Below are 17,163 nucleotides of genomic sequence, written 5' to 3'. Positions count from 1 at the left end.
GCTGAAAAGAACCATTTTGTTGAAGATAAACAGGGAGGAGAAAAATAACTACATCAAAAATACTTATTACAACAGACTAGCTTGAAGTGAGTTTATTCTTGTCTATATAGTCACAAAACATAACACACCTAAATGTTCATGAAATTATCTGTTAATCCTGCCTCCTTACTTTGCTTTAGGAAAAAAAAAAGCTAACGCTATAGGCTTTTTTGCCATCAATGGGGTTCCACACAAAGTAAGACCCTTTTTGTCCCTTTCATTCAACTAGTAAGTTCCTTCCTATCAAAAGTTTCTAGGAAGAGTCCTTAAAATGTTTTGGAAGAATGTCCCCACAGAGCAAGAACGAATTACAACTTCATTCTGTTCAAATCTTGCCTCTTCTAGCATAGTCATGTTCAGTAAGTCCAAGAATGATGAGGTCATATCTATCCAGTGCCCTGACCTTCCTGGGGTATCCAGTGCCTCTACTGCCTGCAGGGTAGAATGGCACACTTTTCTCCCTTCCATGCCTCTCTAAAGAAATCTCACTCCCAGCAGCATTAAAACTTTGTAAGCCTTGCCTGTGCTAAAGTGCTGTCAAAGGGATGTCTTTTAGAGGGGGAAAAAGGTCTGGGAAGAAGGCCAAGATCCGTAGCCAGGCTCTGAACAGAAGGGAAACAGAAGTGCTTCTAACTGGCAAAAGACAATGTCTGTTGCTGCCAGGATTCTTCCATCAGTCTACACCAAAGGTGATTCTATAAACTGTCCCCAAGGAGCTGTATCCATCTGTACAAACAAAAAACCAAGGTCCTTGGAAGAGCAGACATGGCCGTTCCTTACACAGAGGTAAGGCTTAACATGGGGTCTAGTAATGTGCTGGCTTGAAAGTAGCCAACTATGGTGTGACTGAAGATAGGTTGAGTGGAGAAACTCTGCGTGTGGGAGTATTGTTCGCAGATAAGGAAGCAGGGAGGAAAAAGGGAGCAGGCATCTCAGTAGACGGAGTCTCGCCTTGGTTCCGAAGTTGTAGGATTTGCCGGAGCAAGGCCTTCCCTTCTTCCCGGGTCTGAAATAAAGTCAGGCGACTGTTTCAAAATATATCCAAGGCTATTTTCAAAAACAAGTTCTAAAATGCTGATACGAAAGTTTCATAGGTCCAGGTACCCTTTCCACTTGGCTTTTCACCCTCAGATCACAGTAAAGATTATATGGTTGAGCTTAAAATCCAAACCCTTTAGTAAAGAACTGCTACTCACGTCATTGAATGCACAACATTTCTGGGCACAAGTTGAAGCTTCATCCCACAGCTTGCACTTAAAATAGTACTGGGCCAAATAGCGGAAAGCAGTGCTCTCCTCCAGGTGCTCCACTATCTCCTAGACAGAGAAAGCAGGAGTGACTGAGGTGGTCAGAATGAGATAAACTACCCAATTCTCATGCTCATGACACATACCCCACAGGAATAGATATCTTGGATATATTTGATGTAACACTGGGCAGCTTGTTCTGACTCAGTCAACTGTTCATGAAGCCTACAAAATAAATTGGTCTGTAAGTACAAACTGGATCTCAAAGTGTGCTAGTGATAAAGTTAAAGCACATGATGCACCATACCAGAGAAGCCAACAGAAATAACAGCATTTCACTCACTTTGCCAGTTTCACCAGAGCCATTTTCTCCACATCTCCCACAGCGTAAGCTCTCCAATAACACTGTCAAAACAATAAACTGGTCACTTTGATGGTTGTCCCATGTGCCATGACCTACCACATAAAGGGTCAAGTCCTCCAAGCCGTGCCTGAAATGTGGATTTGCAGAATGCAAAGCATTTTGCCTAGACTGATATTCCCACTGATGATGTCAACACTGCTTTGCTTTTTTAGCCTATCCGCCTATAAATACTTAAGACTTTTGCCTGTAGACAGACCAAAATGAAGGACGATTAGAGCACAGAGGGCCCAACCCTTCATCCAAACTGCTGATTTCCACTCAAATTTTCCAGGACCCAACTGCAGGTACCTTTTTGGCTTCCACTAGTTGATTGAGTTTCTCATAACATTCTCCTAAAGCAACCAGCATACGAGAATCATTGGGCCTAAAAAAAGAGAGGAACAGTCTAAGCAAAGACTTTAAAAAAAAGTCCTCCCCACTATTTCAAATCTATACAGTAATTGATCTTTAATCTCATATTTCACATAATTATATATTTTGTGTTCATAACTATACTATTTTTTTAAAGATTTTATTTATTTATTCATGAAAGACAGAGACACAGGCAGAGGGATAATAGCAATCAAAAGGTAAAGTATCAGCTCTTCTCATAACAAACGCATCATTAACTGGTCAGACTTACCGAAGCTGATGCGCCCGTCTATAATAATAAAGGCAATAAAATGGCATCTTAAGGATTTCATAGGTCTGTCCAAGCCCATACCAGGCTCTGTAGTCTCGTTTATTGACCTCAATGGCGTGTCTAAGAAATGGAAGAGAAACTGTTAAGAGGGCAGAGTCAAGGTTAGCAACTTGTAGGTTCAAGAGAGGTTCTGAACATCACAATAATCCCCTCCACCTCACCCCTCAAGTAGAAACTCACCGATAAGCCTGAATAGCAGCAGATGTGTTCTTCATTTCCATGTATTCATGTCCCATCAGTGTCCAGGCCCCAAGATACCGAGGATTCAATTTCAGGGCTCTCTGGAAATATAAGGCTGCTTTCTCATGTTGAGAACGCAAACTATAATAATTCCCTGATAGAAAAATTAAAAGAAAACAAACATATGAATAACTAGACAGATAAAAATAAAAGTCCACTAAAATAGCATTCCACAGAGCAGGCATGAAACTCTAACCCATTCCCCCAAAGCATTTGCTGAAAAGCCAAGTTGTACATAAAGGGAACATCATCATTCCAACATCATCTACGAAAGGGAAATATAGTGCATCTATCACACATTCTGGCTTAAAAAGAAAAAAAGGTTTCCCTAACACTTCAAAGTTTTTCTTCATTTCATCTGGATATTGCATTTATCCACATTTTCTTAACGAAGGATAGGAAATTTCTACAGTATGCTTTAGATTGGTAGTTTTCAAGCTATATTCCTAGGTTTCTAAAGAAGTACCTCAAGGGATAAAAAGGCAGAGCCCTGAGCTCCTCTTTCCCACAAGAATCAAAGGTCTATTAGCAGTGGTCTTGAAAAGAATAAGTGAAAGCTTCTAGGTTGTGTAAAAGATTTTATTTGCAGGAAGAGTATAGAAACCATCTGTCTATGTCAACTGGTAAATGGATAAATAAAATGTATACATCCAAACAAAGTAATACTAGTCAACATTAAAAAAGGAAAGAACTAGGGGATCCCTGGGTGGCTTAGCAGTTTAGCGCCTGCCTTTGGCCCAGGGCGCGATCCTGGAGTCCCAGGATTGAGTCCCGCGTCAGGCTCCCGGCATGGAGCCTGCTTCTCCCTCTGACTGTGTCTCTGCCTCTCTCTCTCTCTATGTCTATCATGAATAAATAAATAAATAAATAAATAAATAAATAAATAATATTTAAAAAAATAAAAAAATTTTAAAAAAAAGGAAAGAACTACTGATACATGCCACAACACAGGTAACCTCAAAAACAGCTAAGTGAAAGAAGCCAGACAATAAGATTAAGTATTGCACAATTCCATTTATGTGAAATTTTCTAGAAAAGGCAAAACACAGTTAGTTACAAGGCAAATCTGTGCGTGCTGGAGGATGCAAGGGGGGCCGACAATAAACACACTCAAGGGAACTTCCAAGGGTACCAGAATATTATAAACTGGTTTTATGACTATGGTTATACAAAAAATCATTGAACTGTAAACTTAAAGTTGGTAAATTTTATGGTATATAAATTATACCTCAATAAAGCTGTTTTTTTCAATAACGCTATTTTTAGAAAAAGAATAAATTACTTTTTAAAAAAAGAATGACTGGATAGATAAAATGGACAAATTTCTGGTTATAAAATAAATAAGTCACAGAATGCAAAGTACAGCATAGGGAATATAGTTAATAATTCTGTAGAAACTTTGTATGGTGACTACACTTATCATGGTGTCCAGTATTACACAGAATTGTCAAATCACTATGCTGTACACCTGAAACTAATATAACATTATGCTTCAATAATTATTTAAAAACCACATAAATCCTGTTTCAAATATAGCTATGAAGCAGAACGTTTCTAATACTAAGAAGGAGAAAATAAACTAAATGGTCATTAGCTGGGAGTAGGGAAAGGGAAGGAGTGAAAGCTATATATCTATCAACATGGTACATTTCTAGGCCAAAATACTAGGCCCCACCCATAAAAAAGGATATAGCCTGATATAAGCCCTAGCTGCTAAAGGAGTGAGGACAATGGAGAAATTAAAGAAGTCAGAACAGGCCAGGTTTTGAACAAAGATCAATAGATAAGATTTTGGGGGGATCCCTGGGTGGCGCAGCAGTTTGGCGCCTGCCTTTGGCCCAGGGCGCGATCCTGGAGACCTGGGATCGAATCCCACATTGGGCTCCCGGTGCATGGAGCCTGCTTCTCCCTCTGCCTGTGTCTCTGCCTCTCTCTCTCTCTCTCTCTCTCTCTCTCTCTCTCTGTGACTATCATGAAAGAAAAGAAAAGAAAAAAGAAAAGAAAAGAAAAGAAAAGAAAAGAAAAGAAAAGAAAAGAAAAGAAAAGAAAAAAGAAAGAATGAAAGAAAGAAAGAAAAAGATTTTTTGTTTTTAATCTCATTTGGGAGAGCTAAAATACAACGAATGGTTACAACATGCTGGGCAACCTACTTTGTTATAAGTGCTTTCTAGGCATTAATTTATCTAATCCTTGTGACAATTATCTGAGAGAAGGATCTACTGTTAACCCTTTACCAATGAGAAAACTATAGCATAGACAGGTTAGGTCCAAAGTTAACTAACTACTAGTTAGTAGTAGAACCAAGATTTATTTTTTTATTTTTTATTTTTTAAAGATTTATTTATTTATTCATGAGAGGCACAGAAAGAGAGGCAGAGACACAGGCAGAGGGAGAAGCAGGTTCCATGCAGGGAGCCTGATATGGGACTCAATCCCAGGAACCCAGGATCAGACCCTGAGCCGAAGATGCTCAACCACTGAGCCATCCAGGCATCCCAGTATATGCTCTCTTATATATACATAAAGTGCTGCCTATCAGGGATTGGGACTCCAGAAAAGACACAGAAGGAAACAATCAATTCACATCATAAGAGCAGAAGCAAGGATTAAACAGGAGAATCCTGGCACCACTCTATTCATAAGAGGGTTCATTCTCTCTCAAGTCCTCAGTTTTTCTTTCCATCTTTCTTTCTCCTTTTAATTCCTCTAAATTTTTAGGCTACAACGTATAAACTGAAGTATATTTTTTGTCATAAACTAATATTCTTTATTTTGTACTTTTAAGGTAGGTGGGTTGAATTCAACAGTTACTGATCATATGTCAGGCACTGTGCTAGGCATTTATAGATAATGGTGAGAAAAGAAAAAACAGTTCATTAAGGAGTTCACCTCAAGAGGCACCTGGATGACTCACTTGATCAAGCGTGTGCCTTTAGCTCAGGTCCTGATCTCAGGGTCCTGGGAATCAAGCCTCACACATCAGGCTCCCTGCTCGGCAGGGAGTCTGCTTCTCCTTCTCCCCCTTGCTCATGCTCTCTTGCTATCTCTCTCTCTCAAATAAATAGATTAAAAAAAAAAGTTCACATCAAATGATTAAAAAATAGTAAACTTCTGAATCATTACTCCTCAAGCATATGTCTCCTTTGATTTTTTTTTTTTTTTTTTTTTTTTTTTTTTTTTTTTTTTTTTTTTTTTTTTTAAATTTTATTTATGATAGGCACACAGTGAGAGAGAGAGAGAGGCAGAGACACAGGCAGAGGGAGAACCAGGCTCCATGCACCGGGAGCCCGACGTGGGATTCGATCCCGGGTCTCCAGGATCGCGCCCTGGGCCAAAGGCAGGCGCTAAACTGCTGCGCCACCCAGGGATCCCTCCTTTGATTTTAATTGGCTTTAAGAGGTGAAAAAAAAAAGATCATTCCTCATGTCCCCGATCTGTTTCCTTTCTTCGTGCGCAGGGCACTGTTACTCATCGGTTACCCAGTTGGCATTTCCTATTTGTTTTATTTCCTAAATATCTTCTTAAAGATTTTATTTATTTATTAGACACAGAGAGAGAGAGAGAGAGAGAGAGAGAGGCAGAGACACAGGCAGAGGGAGAAGCAGGCTCCATGCAGGAAGCCTGACGTGGGACTTGATCCTGGAGCCTCCAGGATCACGCCCTGGGCTGAAGGCAGCACTAAACCGCTAAGCCACGGGGGGGCCGGGGGGGGGCCTATTTCCTAAATACCTTTTAAGTCCAACAGCCTCTCTCCATCCCTCCTGCCAATACTTTAGTGTAGGCTCTCATCATCCCTAGACTGGATAATTGCAAAAGTCTCCTAGCTGATCTTCCTGCTTCTAGTCTTTGTCTTTTTCTAACCCTCCCAGCACATTGTCTCCAGTCATCATCTGAAAATGAAAACCAAACTTTCTGGTTTATTAATTAATTTATTTATTTATGATAGTCACAGAGAGAGAGAGAGAGGCAGAGACACAGGCAGAGGGAGAACCAGGTTCCATGCACTGGGTGCCCGATGTGGGATTCGATCCCGGGTCTCCAGGATCGCACCCTGGGCCAAAGGCAGGCGCTAAACCGCTGCGCCATCCAGGGATCCCCAACTTTCTGGTTTAAAATCCTTCAGAAGACTCCTATTTCCTTCAAAATAATAATGTTCAGCAAGGCATAAAACACTCTTCAAGAGGGGCACCTGGGTGGCTCAGTGGTTGAGCCTGCCTTCAGCTCAGGTTGTGATCCTGGGGTCCTGGGATCAAGTCCCACATCAGGCTCCCTGCAGGGAGTCTGCTTCTCCCTCTATGTCTCTGTCTCTCTCTGTGTGTCTCATGAATAAATAAAATCTTAAACTTTAAAAAGAAAGAAAAGAAAAAAAAACTTCAAGATTTGGCCCCCTTTTGAACATTCCTACCTCCCAGACCATGCTTCCAGATGACAAAAATGTCAATAGTACAATTAGGCACAATGCCTGTTTCACACTTCAGGGCTTCTGCAATGCAATGCCTTTCCCAAGTCAATCCTTTACCTCCCCTACTCTTTCACTTCTGCCCAGCCTTCAAGCACTACCTCCTCAAGATTTCCCTAATCATAGGCTAGATTAGATATCTTTCCTATGTACTCTCTTAGTATCTTTGGTTTACATCAATTCTAACACTCAACCCATTGCATTATAGTTATTAGTTTATTAGTCTTGTCCTCAGCAGGCAATTAGCATAGGTACTACAATATATGGCATAGTGTCTGGCACTCAAGCTCAAAAGATGTTTTCTGAATAAAAGAGAGCTCTGCCTTCATCTTAATGGACTTTACTGAAAATATCATTTATTCTTACCCTCACCTATGCTCCAATAGGCCCTATTTTTTTTTTTAATGCTTATTTCCCATACTGAACTACAACTTCCTCAAGAGCTAGAAATATTGAATTGGTGGACTGAAATTCTACCAGTTTATTAAGAACTTCCTAAAAAAAAAAAAAAAAAAAAAAAAAAAAAAAGAACTTCCTGACCTAAAGAGAGATGAATGTATGATCTCAATGTGGTGTCATCAAACACCAAGCAACAGACATCTCTCTTTCACTTCCAGGGAACCTAGGCTTTCAATCACAAACAACCAAGCTTACTTTTATCCAAAAGTGGCCACTGATGTGTTTATGTCAAGTGATCAGGTCACAACTAGTGTGAAAGAGCACATAGGATCATGGATGATTCATCAACCACTAGATGATTCTAACCCCAAGAGTTGGCAATATTTGCATACGTTTTTGGTTGCCACAACTAGTGGAAGGGGGTTGCTGACATCTAGTGGGTAGAGGAGAGGCATACTGCTAACACCCTACAATGGACAGGACAGCTCCCCATGAAAAATTATCAGCCCAAAAATGTCAATAGTACAAAGACTGAAATAAATACCCTTACACAGAGAAACAGGGACTCTCATCTCCTTTCAGAGGTATGGAAATTCTAAAAAACTTTTTAGTAATAATAAGGTATAAAATATACCTTACACAGAGAAACAGGGACTCTCATCTCCTTTCAGAGGTCTGGAAATTCTAAAAAACTTTTTAGTAATAATAAGGTATAAAATAATAAAATATACACTCTTTTGAACCACCCTTCACTGTTAAGAATATATTGCAAAGAAATAGTTGCATAAATATGCAAAAACAAATGTACACATACAAAGATGGTTCTTGAAACTATTTTTACATATTAACAAACAGTGGCTACAACTTAATAGACATATGATTACATGAAAATGATGGCACATTGGACGCCTAGGTGGCTCAGTGGTAGAGTGTCTGCCTTTGCCTCAAGTCATGATCACAGGGTCCTGGGATCGAGTTTCATCTCAGGCTCCCTGCAGGGAACCTGCTTCTCCCTCTGCCTATGTCTCTGCCTCTCTCTCTGTGTCTCTCATGAACAAATAAATAAAATCTTTAAAAAAAATGATGGCAGATCAATGTAATTAAATGCTAAATAGGCATCAAAAATAATATAAATCTGGATATACTAAATAAAAAGATGAAAAAGATATACTGTTAAGTTTTTAAAAAAAAGAGGAAGTTATAAACCAGTGTGTATAATGGCACACTTTTTGCAAGCAAATTATACACACACATGCACCCACACACACATTTTTAGTATTCACACAGAAAAATATCCTGGAGGGATGCCTGGGTGGCTCAGCAGTTAAGCATCTGCCTTTGGCTCAAGTCATGATCCTGGAGTTCCAGGATCAAGTTCCACATCAGGCTCCCTGCATGGAGCCTGCTTCTCCCTCTGCCTGTGTCTCTGCCTCTCTCTTTCTTTGTCTCTCATGAATAAACAAATAAAATTAAAAAAAAAAAAAAAAAAGCAAGAAAAATATCCTAGAGTCATGCTCACCAATCTCAGGTAGGATTATACCCAGATTTTTACATTCTATAGTATATAATTTTGTTATCCTTGATGCTTTTATACTGCCGTTATTTTTGCACTTGCATTACTTGCAATAAAAATAAATCTTTTTTTCCTTTTCTTTTTTTTTGTGAGCAGCAAAGCTAAGTTTATTGATAGTACAAAGGTCCTGAAGAGGGAGGGGACCCAATAAAAATAAATCTTTAAAGAAAAAAGTAGTGACTCTTACCAATTACACAGCATGTCTCTACACGATACTTATCTATCTCACAGAGGTTGTGAGCCAGGTAACTCAACTCAGATTTCATGCTCTGAAAGAAAAGAGAAAGACAATCTAAGCATGAGTGAGGAACCCCCTAAATAATTTTTCTCATAGCTAATGCAACTCAGTGACAATCCAACCCAGGAGATTAAAGCACAAAAGAGCTTGGTCAAGTGCAAGCAAAGGAAGCAGCTCACCCTGACATAAAGAAGGTTGGAGAATGTGTCCATATTTTCAATCCTGTAAGGATCTTGTTTCCTCAGCTCATTAAAAATAGAAAGGGCTTTGTCAATATCTGTAGAAAGAAGATAAGAAAGGTTAGAAAACAACATAGTGCTACCTTTAGGATTTGATGGTATTTCATTGTCCTTATTCACTCACCTCTGATATTGTGATAGGCAACTGCAATTTGGGAAACAATATATGAGCTCTTAGAGAAGCCCACATCAATGAGATTCTGATACTTTTGCAGAGCCTCCTCTATCAACTGCAACTCTGTGTATATATGAGCCAGAAAAAACTCTTTCATCCAGGTGTCTGGCAAAGACAGGAACTTCAGCTGGCAGCAGGAGAGAGAGGGACACACTTAATATACTTTGACCTCTCTCCCAAATGAACATCAAGGAACTATCTTTAATGTCAAAAGAAACTTATCACCAAAACATTATGAGATCATCTAAAAATGAACACAGGGTAATTTAATTAAGTGAATAGGACTCACAAGCACAACTGGGAGGAATGATCTAGTTGAGGAAGACTTCAAAGAAAAGCTAGGATTTCAAGTGAGTCTTAGAGGATGAATAGAACTTGAAAAGGAGAGGATAAGAAGAAAAGACAACATTCTAGGCAGGGCGACAACATAAAGAGAGGCAAAACAATACTGATGAGTGTGTATGAATAGGGTGAAGAAACTAGCTTAGTTTGAAGGGGAGGCTATGTGCTCAAAAGTAGTGCAAAAATAAGAGTAAACTGGTAGGGCAGGTCCTATGGTGCAACAGGAAGTGGGATGTGATAGGAAGCCACTACAATATTTAGCAAGAGAATGACACGATGACATGGGTGTTTTAAGGGTAAGTTTGAAAACAGTATACATGAAGGCTTGGGAATGAGAGTGTACAAATGGAAAAGCTAGATAGAAAAGTAGCTATTAATTACAAGTAATCCAAATCCAAGATGAAAACCAAGATGGCAAAGAAAACCAAGAGAAAGAGATGCGTACAAGAAGAAAACCATGGCGAGGTCTGGCAACTGATAATAAAAGGAGATTAAGAGACAGAGAACAAATATGACTATGAGGTATCCTGGTGTCTTGAGAAACAGTGATGCTATCAAGAGCGCCTCTTAAGCTGGGAGGAAGAAAGAATTCAGCAGGCAAGATCAGAAACTTGGTTTTGCATATTTAGAGTTCAGAGATAAAAACAAACTTTCAATGAAAGTTTAGTAGGCATTTAGAGATAACAAATAGGAGTAAACTAAGATAAGATTTCAGACACAGATTTAGCAGCATATAAATCATTACTGGGGGAAATCAACCAGCTTTTGGCTATTTAAAACCAACAATGAAGCTTTATTATCAATTCCATTAACTACTGAAGTATGGCAAAAAAAACTCAATAGAATGTCCTCTAACAATGACTAATAAAATGACTAAATTTTATAAAGCTATTTCATATATATTATTGCATTAATTAACAAATCTATAAATCTCCACAGAGTCCTAGGACAGCACAGAAGAGACCTTAAAAATGTTAACACAATCCGTGGTATCAGAGAAACCTTTCCTATGGCATCTTTGGAATGAGGAAACAAAATATACTAACATATAGCCTATACAACAAGTTACAGTAAAACTTGAATGTGAAACATTAAATAAAGAGAAGATACTCTAATATAACTACACACTAATCCAACAGCAACTTCCAGACAAGAGCCAGACATGGGTCTTTCAAATGAAGACTGAAATTCCCACAGTGGAAGACATTAGAGAAGGAGTAAAGACCTAGCTACAAGCAAAGGTTTAGCAAACCTCTCTCCTCCCATCCCATTACAGAATTACATAAGACTTGGAGCAGAGGATCTTTCACATAAATTTCTCAATTTACCATCTCTTTGTCTGTAATCAAGTTACAGAGTTCTAGCCAGGCTCCCCAGTGCAAAGGCAAAACATGAGTAGCCTCCACAAACACATCAATGGCCTCTTTTACCAGGTCCAGTTTTCGAAGCACCACACCATATCTAAGAAGGAAAGAAACAATCACAGAAGTTAATGTTTCTTAACACCTCCCCTTCTATTTAGATGAAAATGTTATAGAAAAATCCAAATTACTCTAATGCTTACAGATAAAGGCCAAATCCATCAAGTTCCCGAGCCTGGTGTTTTTTGCTGAGCTCCACTCTCAGTTCTCTAAGTGCCTCATTTTTTACTTGTCCTTTCTCCAGGGGACCTGGGAAACAAAATCTCAGATCTAAGGAAAGACTAACAACGTTCATTTCATAGGCCTAGACATTCCCTTTGGCATCAACCAAAGTTACACCTGGAACCTCCAGCAAATACTCAGAAGTGGCCAATAACATCTTAACACAATCCATTTACTTTGTCCCAGAAATTACACCCGATAACTGGTCTGCAGTCATATTTTGTTAGTCCCACAGAGGGTTTTCGTTTTTTGTTTTTTTTTTTTAAGATTTATTTATTTATTTTAGACTGAGAGAGAGAAAAAGAGTGCAAGCAGGGGAGGAAGGAAGAGGGGAAAGAGAGAGAATCTCAAGCAGACTCTTAGCTGAGCGTACAGCTTATAGTAGGGCTCAACTTCATGACCCTGAGATCATGACCCAAGCCAAAATCAAGAGTCAGATGCCCAACCGACTGAGCAACCTAGATACCCCAGGCCCACAGAGGTTTTTAAAAACTTGAAATACTTATCAATGTTTAAAAATTAAAGCTTCAACTAAAAACCTGAATTTCCAGCTTCAGGTTCCAAAGAATGGGGTAGGTAGAGCTGAGGGAAGAAAGCCTTGACAACACTAGGCCTGCATTTCCTTAAGGCAGTCCTCAGCTGGAAGTATGTAACAAGCAGGAAGTTGTGCTCCCCAATCTGCAACAGTCCTCCTAGGTCCACTTCACAAGTTTCTATTACCTGTCTGGCTCAGATAGGCATTTAAGTGTGCAACCCCTACTTTAATCCAAGAGGTAAGGGAAAGAAATTCATACCTAGGCTATCAACTGTTTCATCATCCTTCTTCTTTTCTCCAGACTGAGAAATATAAAAAAGAAAAAAAGAAAATCAACATAAAGGTCTTTTCTGTTTACTTTGAAACTCATTCTAAAACTAGCAACCTGATTCCAGCTAACAGGCCTAAGTCCAACCAAAATGGCAATTACTACTAATCACTACTCTTGTTTTTTAATTTTTTTAAAGATTTACTTATTTTAGAGAGAGAGGGAGAGAAAGTCAGAGAAAGAGTAGGGGGAGAGGAACCGAGGGAAAGACAGTCCCAAGCATAATTCTCACTAAGTGCAGAGCCCGCCATTGGGGGGGGGGGGGGCGGGGAATCTCATCATCCTGAGATCAAACCAGAGTGGAAACTGGGAGTCAGAGCCTCAATCAACTGCACCACCCGTGTGCCCCAGGGTCACTACTTTTAAACAACATTATCCCACTGTTCAAATCTGGAATAATTTGAGAACCAAAATAATTAAGTACAGTACTAAATTATAAACAAAAATACAGGAAATCTTCTAGTTCATAATGATACTAAACAAATAAATGGAGAAGGGGAGGGAAAGCTCATGCAGAGTAGAACGCCAAGTAGCAAGTAGTAAATGTGCAGAGAACACTGGCATGAAAAATCATCATTTGCAACATCATAGTAAAGAATACTTTATGCAAGAATTAACAATGACTATTTAGGTTACGGGCATTTTATGGCTATTATAAAAAATACTTTAATAAACATCCCTGTTCATATATCCTTGTACATATATTGAGGTATTTCTACTGGACAAGTTAAGTTTCTTTTCTTTTTTTTTTTTTTAAGATTTTATTTACTCATTCATGATAGTCACACAGAGAGAGACAGAGAGGCAGAGACACAGGCAGAGGAAGAAGCAGGCTCCATGCAGGGAGCCCGACATGGGATACGATCCCGGGTCTCCAGGATCACGCCCCGGGCCAAAGGCAGGCGCCAAACCGCTGCGCCACCCAGGGATCCCACAAGTTAAGTTTCTTAAAGTAGAATTGTCTGGTCATAGTATTTCAAATGGACATAATATGACAAAACTGACTACCAAAACATCTTTACAAACTTTTACTACTAAAATAAGGAGTCTATTGCCTCACATCTTTGTCAATGAGTAATATTGGGGCACATGGCTGGCTCAGTTGGAAGAACACACGACGTGTGAGTTTGGGATTGTGAGTCATAAATAAAACAAACAAAAAAAACATATTGTCAAGGCACTTGGGTGGTTCAGTCAGTTAAGCATTTGCCTTTGGCTCAGATCATGATCCCAAAGTCCCGATATTGAGCCCGACGTCTGGCTCCCTGCTCAGTAGGGAGTCGACTCCTCTCTCTGACCCTCCACTACTGCTCTCTTTCTCTTTCAAATAAATAAAATATTTTTAAAAAGGAAAGAAACATTTTGTTTAAAAAGAAAAACTATGTAGTGTCAATTTTGTTTAAAGATTTTATTTTTTTAAGTAATCACGATACCCAAAGCGGGGCTCAAACTCATGACCCCGACATCAAGTCACATGTTCCACTGACTGAACCAGCCAGGCACCCCTAGTAATATTTTTAATATTTTCTTTTATATTGTCACTTTTTAACTTTATGATACCTTCTTTATTACTGTTAAGTATTTATAAAGTACATTTAACAAGTAGACTACTTGTTAAATGTACTCCTCTTGGTATTAAATATGGATGCTTCAATAAAAGCAGAATGACATCTTAAAATCGCCCTCACCAGATATCTGGAATACATGTATAGGAAATAGGCTTTCTTGCTATTGCAGCCATGCAGGAAATGTGCTGCTCGATCATATTCTTTAACATCAAAGTAGGCTTTGGCCAGGGTGTAAGCATCCATATCCTGGGCATCCTCCTAGAAGAGACACAAGTTTATGTAAGTGTTACAGAATAAGACAACAAAAAATCATTTTCAAGAAGCATATTCATTAATTTCAAGATGTAAGCAATAGTATTTTCTCCCTCCCAAAAACCTAGCATATATATGTGTACACATATATAGATTTACATAGACAAAAAAAAAAGATTTACATATACATATATATGTAAGTTACTTTTGTATATTATTTTATTACAAACTAAGGTCATGGAACTTTTTTTCAAAATAAAAAGTTGGGGAAAAAAATAAACTTTAAAAAACTAAACCAAGATGGGATGACTGGGTGGCTCAGTGGTTGAGCATCTGCCTTTGGCTCAGATCATGTGATCTGGGGATCCTGGGATGGAGTCTCGCATTAGGCTCCTCGCAGGGAGCCTGCTTCTTCCTCTGCCTATGTCTCTGCCTCTCTCTGTGTCCCTTATGAATATATAAATTAAATCTTAAAATAAATAAATAAATAAATAAACAAACAAACAAACAAACAAACCAGGACACTAAGAAACGTGTATTATTTCTTTAAATGCAGTGGGAAGTTGCATAGGCTTTAGTGTTAGGAAGCTGGATTCAAATTCCATTTCCTTGATTTCCTAGTTTCATGACATTAGCAGGTAAGTTACTTAGTTTCTCTGAGAATTCATTTCTTCATCAGTAAAATGGAGCAAGTAGTAGAAATTTGATGAGGAAAAAGTAGAAAAATCATGGAGAATGTCTAGCATTAATATCAGACATTTGCTTCCTCTTCTAGGTTTTCAAAATGTACAAAAAATGCAATAAACTGTCCAATTACTTTTATTTTTTATACTTCAAAAGGTTGTGACATGTTAGTATTGCAAAAAGCATAAGACACAGACATACTTCTTTATGTAAATAAATGATGCACATTTAAGTTTAAAAACCATACAATCCCCCCAAATTCTAGGGGTAAGTTGATTAAAACTTTAATAACTTCATTCTCCTCTTCCTTCTTGCCCCAATTATTACCAGAACAAAACTGGAGCCAAAACGTATTCAGTGTTTTCTTCATTGGAGTAACAAGTCTTAAATGTGCCCTTTCAGCCTAGGAGTCTAGTGGCCTTTTTCACATTCACTCATCATTTTCTTATACCACTCCCCACCCCACCCCCGCCCACATGTGCATTATACCTTTTGGGGTAGTAAATATTCAGTCTTTAAGTGTATGCGTTTGGGGGGTGTGTGTGTCAAGAAATGGCATCTTCAGGAAAAACAATGGATTACGATGAAAATCATTCAGACTACACAGACTATATAAAAATGCCTGCTCTATAGATCATACATAAAATGTATTCATATCTCATTTGCTTTTCTCAATATCCCCTTAAAGTACATACTATTATTATCTGCATTTCACAGATGAAAAAACTGTGGCTGAAGATATTATGTAAGTTGCCAAAAGTCACTAGTGTAGCTGAGATTTGAACCCAGAGCTACGTGAATCAAAGCCAGTTTCGCACTGCTGTTGAAACCTCTGATTCTTCTCCTCGTTGAGAACATTGTCGGGGCTGGGCTACGAAACCTCAAAAGGCTGAAATCTTAAGCAAGGGTTATTTACTAATTCTCTCCAGCTTAAGTAAAGCACCACCAAATCTTTACAAAGATCAACAAAACCACACAAAATCGCTTAGAACACTCAGCTCCTTGAATACTTGAATTCCCTCCACAAACATTCCTGCCAAGCAGGATGCTCTCCCATCCAGCGACGGGACACTCGGTAACCCTTCGGGGTTGCGGAGGAGCGCTCGCAGTGACGGGAGTCCTCACCTCTGTAATAGGCGGCGGTGGCTGCAGCTCCGCCAGAGGCAAGGCGGGGAGGGAAAAGGCCAACTCCGCGGACCTGGAACACCCAAACTGTATTAGCTCCAGAGCCCCAAAGGCCAAGGATCCAAGCCCAGCCCCTTCCGACCCCGACAGCTCACCATTTGCTACTATGCAGTAGGCCCCGCTCCCGCGTAAGGCCTGCGATGAGTAGCAGCTGCTTCTTAATTTCTCGCAAATTTGAGAAATCGCTGCTCGATGACAAGACCGGCACCACCGCAGCAGTCACAGCCACCGGGACTACAGACGGACTCGCAGCCATTTTCCCGTCTCGCCACTCCAGCCAATCAGCAGCGATATTACTAGCGGTCCGTCGGCACCAAAAAAGTCTGCCGGTTATTGGTAGGCTTCTGCTCTAGGATACCCAATAAGAGGTATTATTCCTCGTAACGTCACCAAGAGGTGGGGAAAGATAAGACAATTCCATCCCTGATTGGTCAAGAGCTACCGGGGCGGGAAAGTTAGAACTAGAAAGGATGGAGGGAGAAGAAAAAAAAAAAAAAAAAGTCTACGTCTCTGGGCGGGGCAAAGAGGGAAGAGTGACTGGAATAGGTGGGCTGGGAAGCGCGACTGGGAATAGGGACAGAAAGGGTGCAAGGGAGAGTGCCCCGCATCTTAGTGGTGATGTGGTTGGTCTGTGGCGGATTCTGTGCTCCTGGACGACGAAATGATGTGCGTCTAGCAAGGTTGCCCTTTATCCTCTGGATTTTTCTTTGAGTAAGAGGATGTATGGCCATAGGTGGAGAATCATTCCTCTTCATCCGCCCCAGAGGCGTAAGGATTGTTAACATTTTTTGAGGCTTTACCCTGTAACAGGTTCTGTACTTTTACAAGTATAGTCTAGGGATCCCTGGGTGGCGCAGCGGTTTGGCGCCTGCCTTTGGCCCAGGGCGCGATCCTGGAGACCCGGGATCGAA

At 39.7% G+C, this 17,163-nt stretch overlaps 1 protein-coding gene across 2 annotated transcripts; it reads right to left on the bottom strand.

Moving 5' to 3' along the window:
• Positions 1-77: 77 nt before the first annotated feature.
• Positions 78-16,516, bottom strand: CDC23 (cell division cycle 23). 2 transcript variants are annotated; one of them, XM_041762330.1, is made up of 16 exons: positions 16,348-16,516; positions 16,193-16,265; positions 14,252-14,389; positions 12,495-12,537; positions 11,622-11,727; positions 11,386-11,518; positions 9,665-9,842; positions 9,481-9,578; positions 9,251-9,332; positions 2,573-2,726; positions 2,333-2,452; positions 1,999-2,074; positions 1,630-1,691; positions 1,433-1,511; positions 1,236-1,355; positions 78-1,045 (listed from the first exon to the last, which is right to left on the bottom strand). In XM_041762330.1, exons 1-16 carry the CDS (start codon positions 16,506-16,508, stop codon positions 875-877), a joined length of 1,794 nt encoding a protein of 597 aa, XP_041618264.1. In that variant the 5' UTR covers positions 16,509-16,516; the 3' UTR covers positions 78-874. The 2 variants fall into 2 exon arrangements, with proteins under 2 accessions (XP_041618264.1, XP_041618265.1); XM_041762331.1 differs by lacking the exon at positions 16,193-16,265 and having other exon boundaries at positions 16,348-16,484.
• Positions 16,517-17,163: the final 647 nt, after the last annotated feature.

This window comes from Vulpes lagopus, chromosome 7 (genome assembly GCF_018345385.1).
Source record: "Vulpes lagopus strain Blue_001 chromosome 7, ASM1834538v1, whole genome shotgun sequence".
NCBI lineage: Eukaryota > Metazoa > Chordata > Mammalia > Carnivora > Canidae > Vulpes > Vulpes lagopus.
The sequence above is the reverse complement of the archived record's forward strand: the minus strand, read 5'-3'. Positions and strand labels throughout refer to the sequence as shown.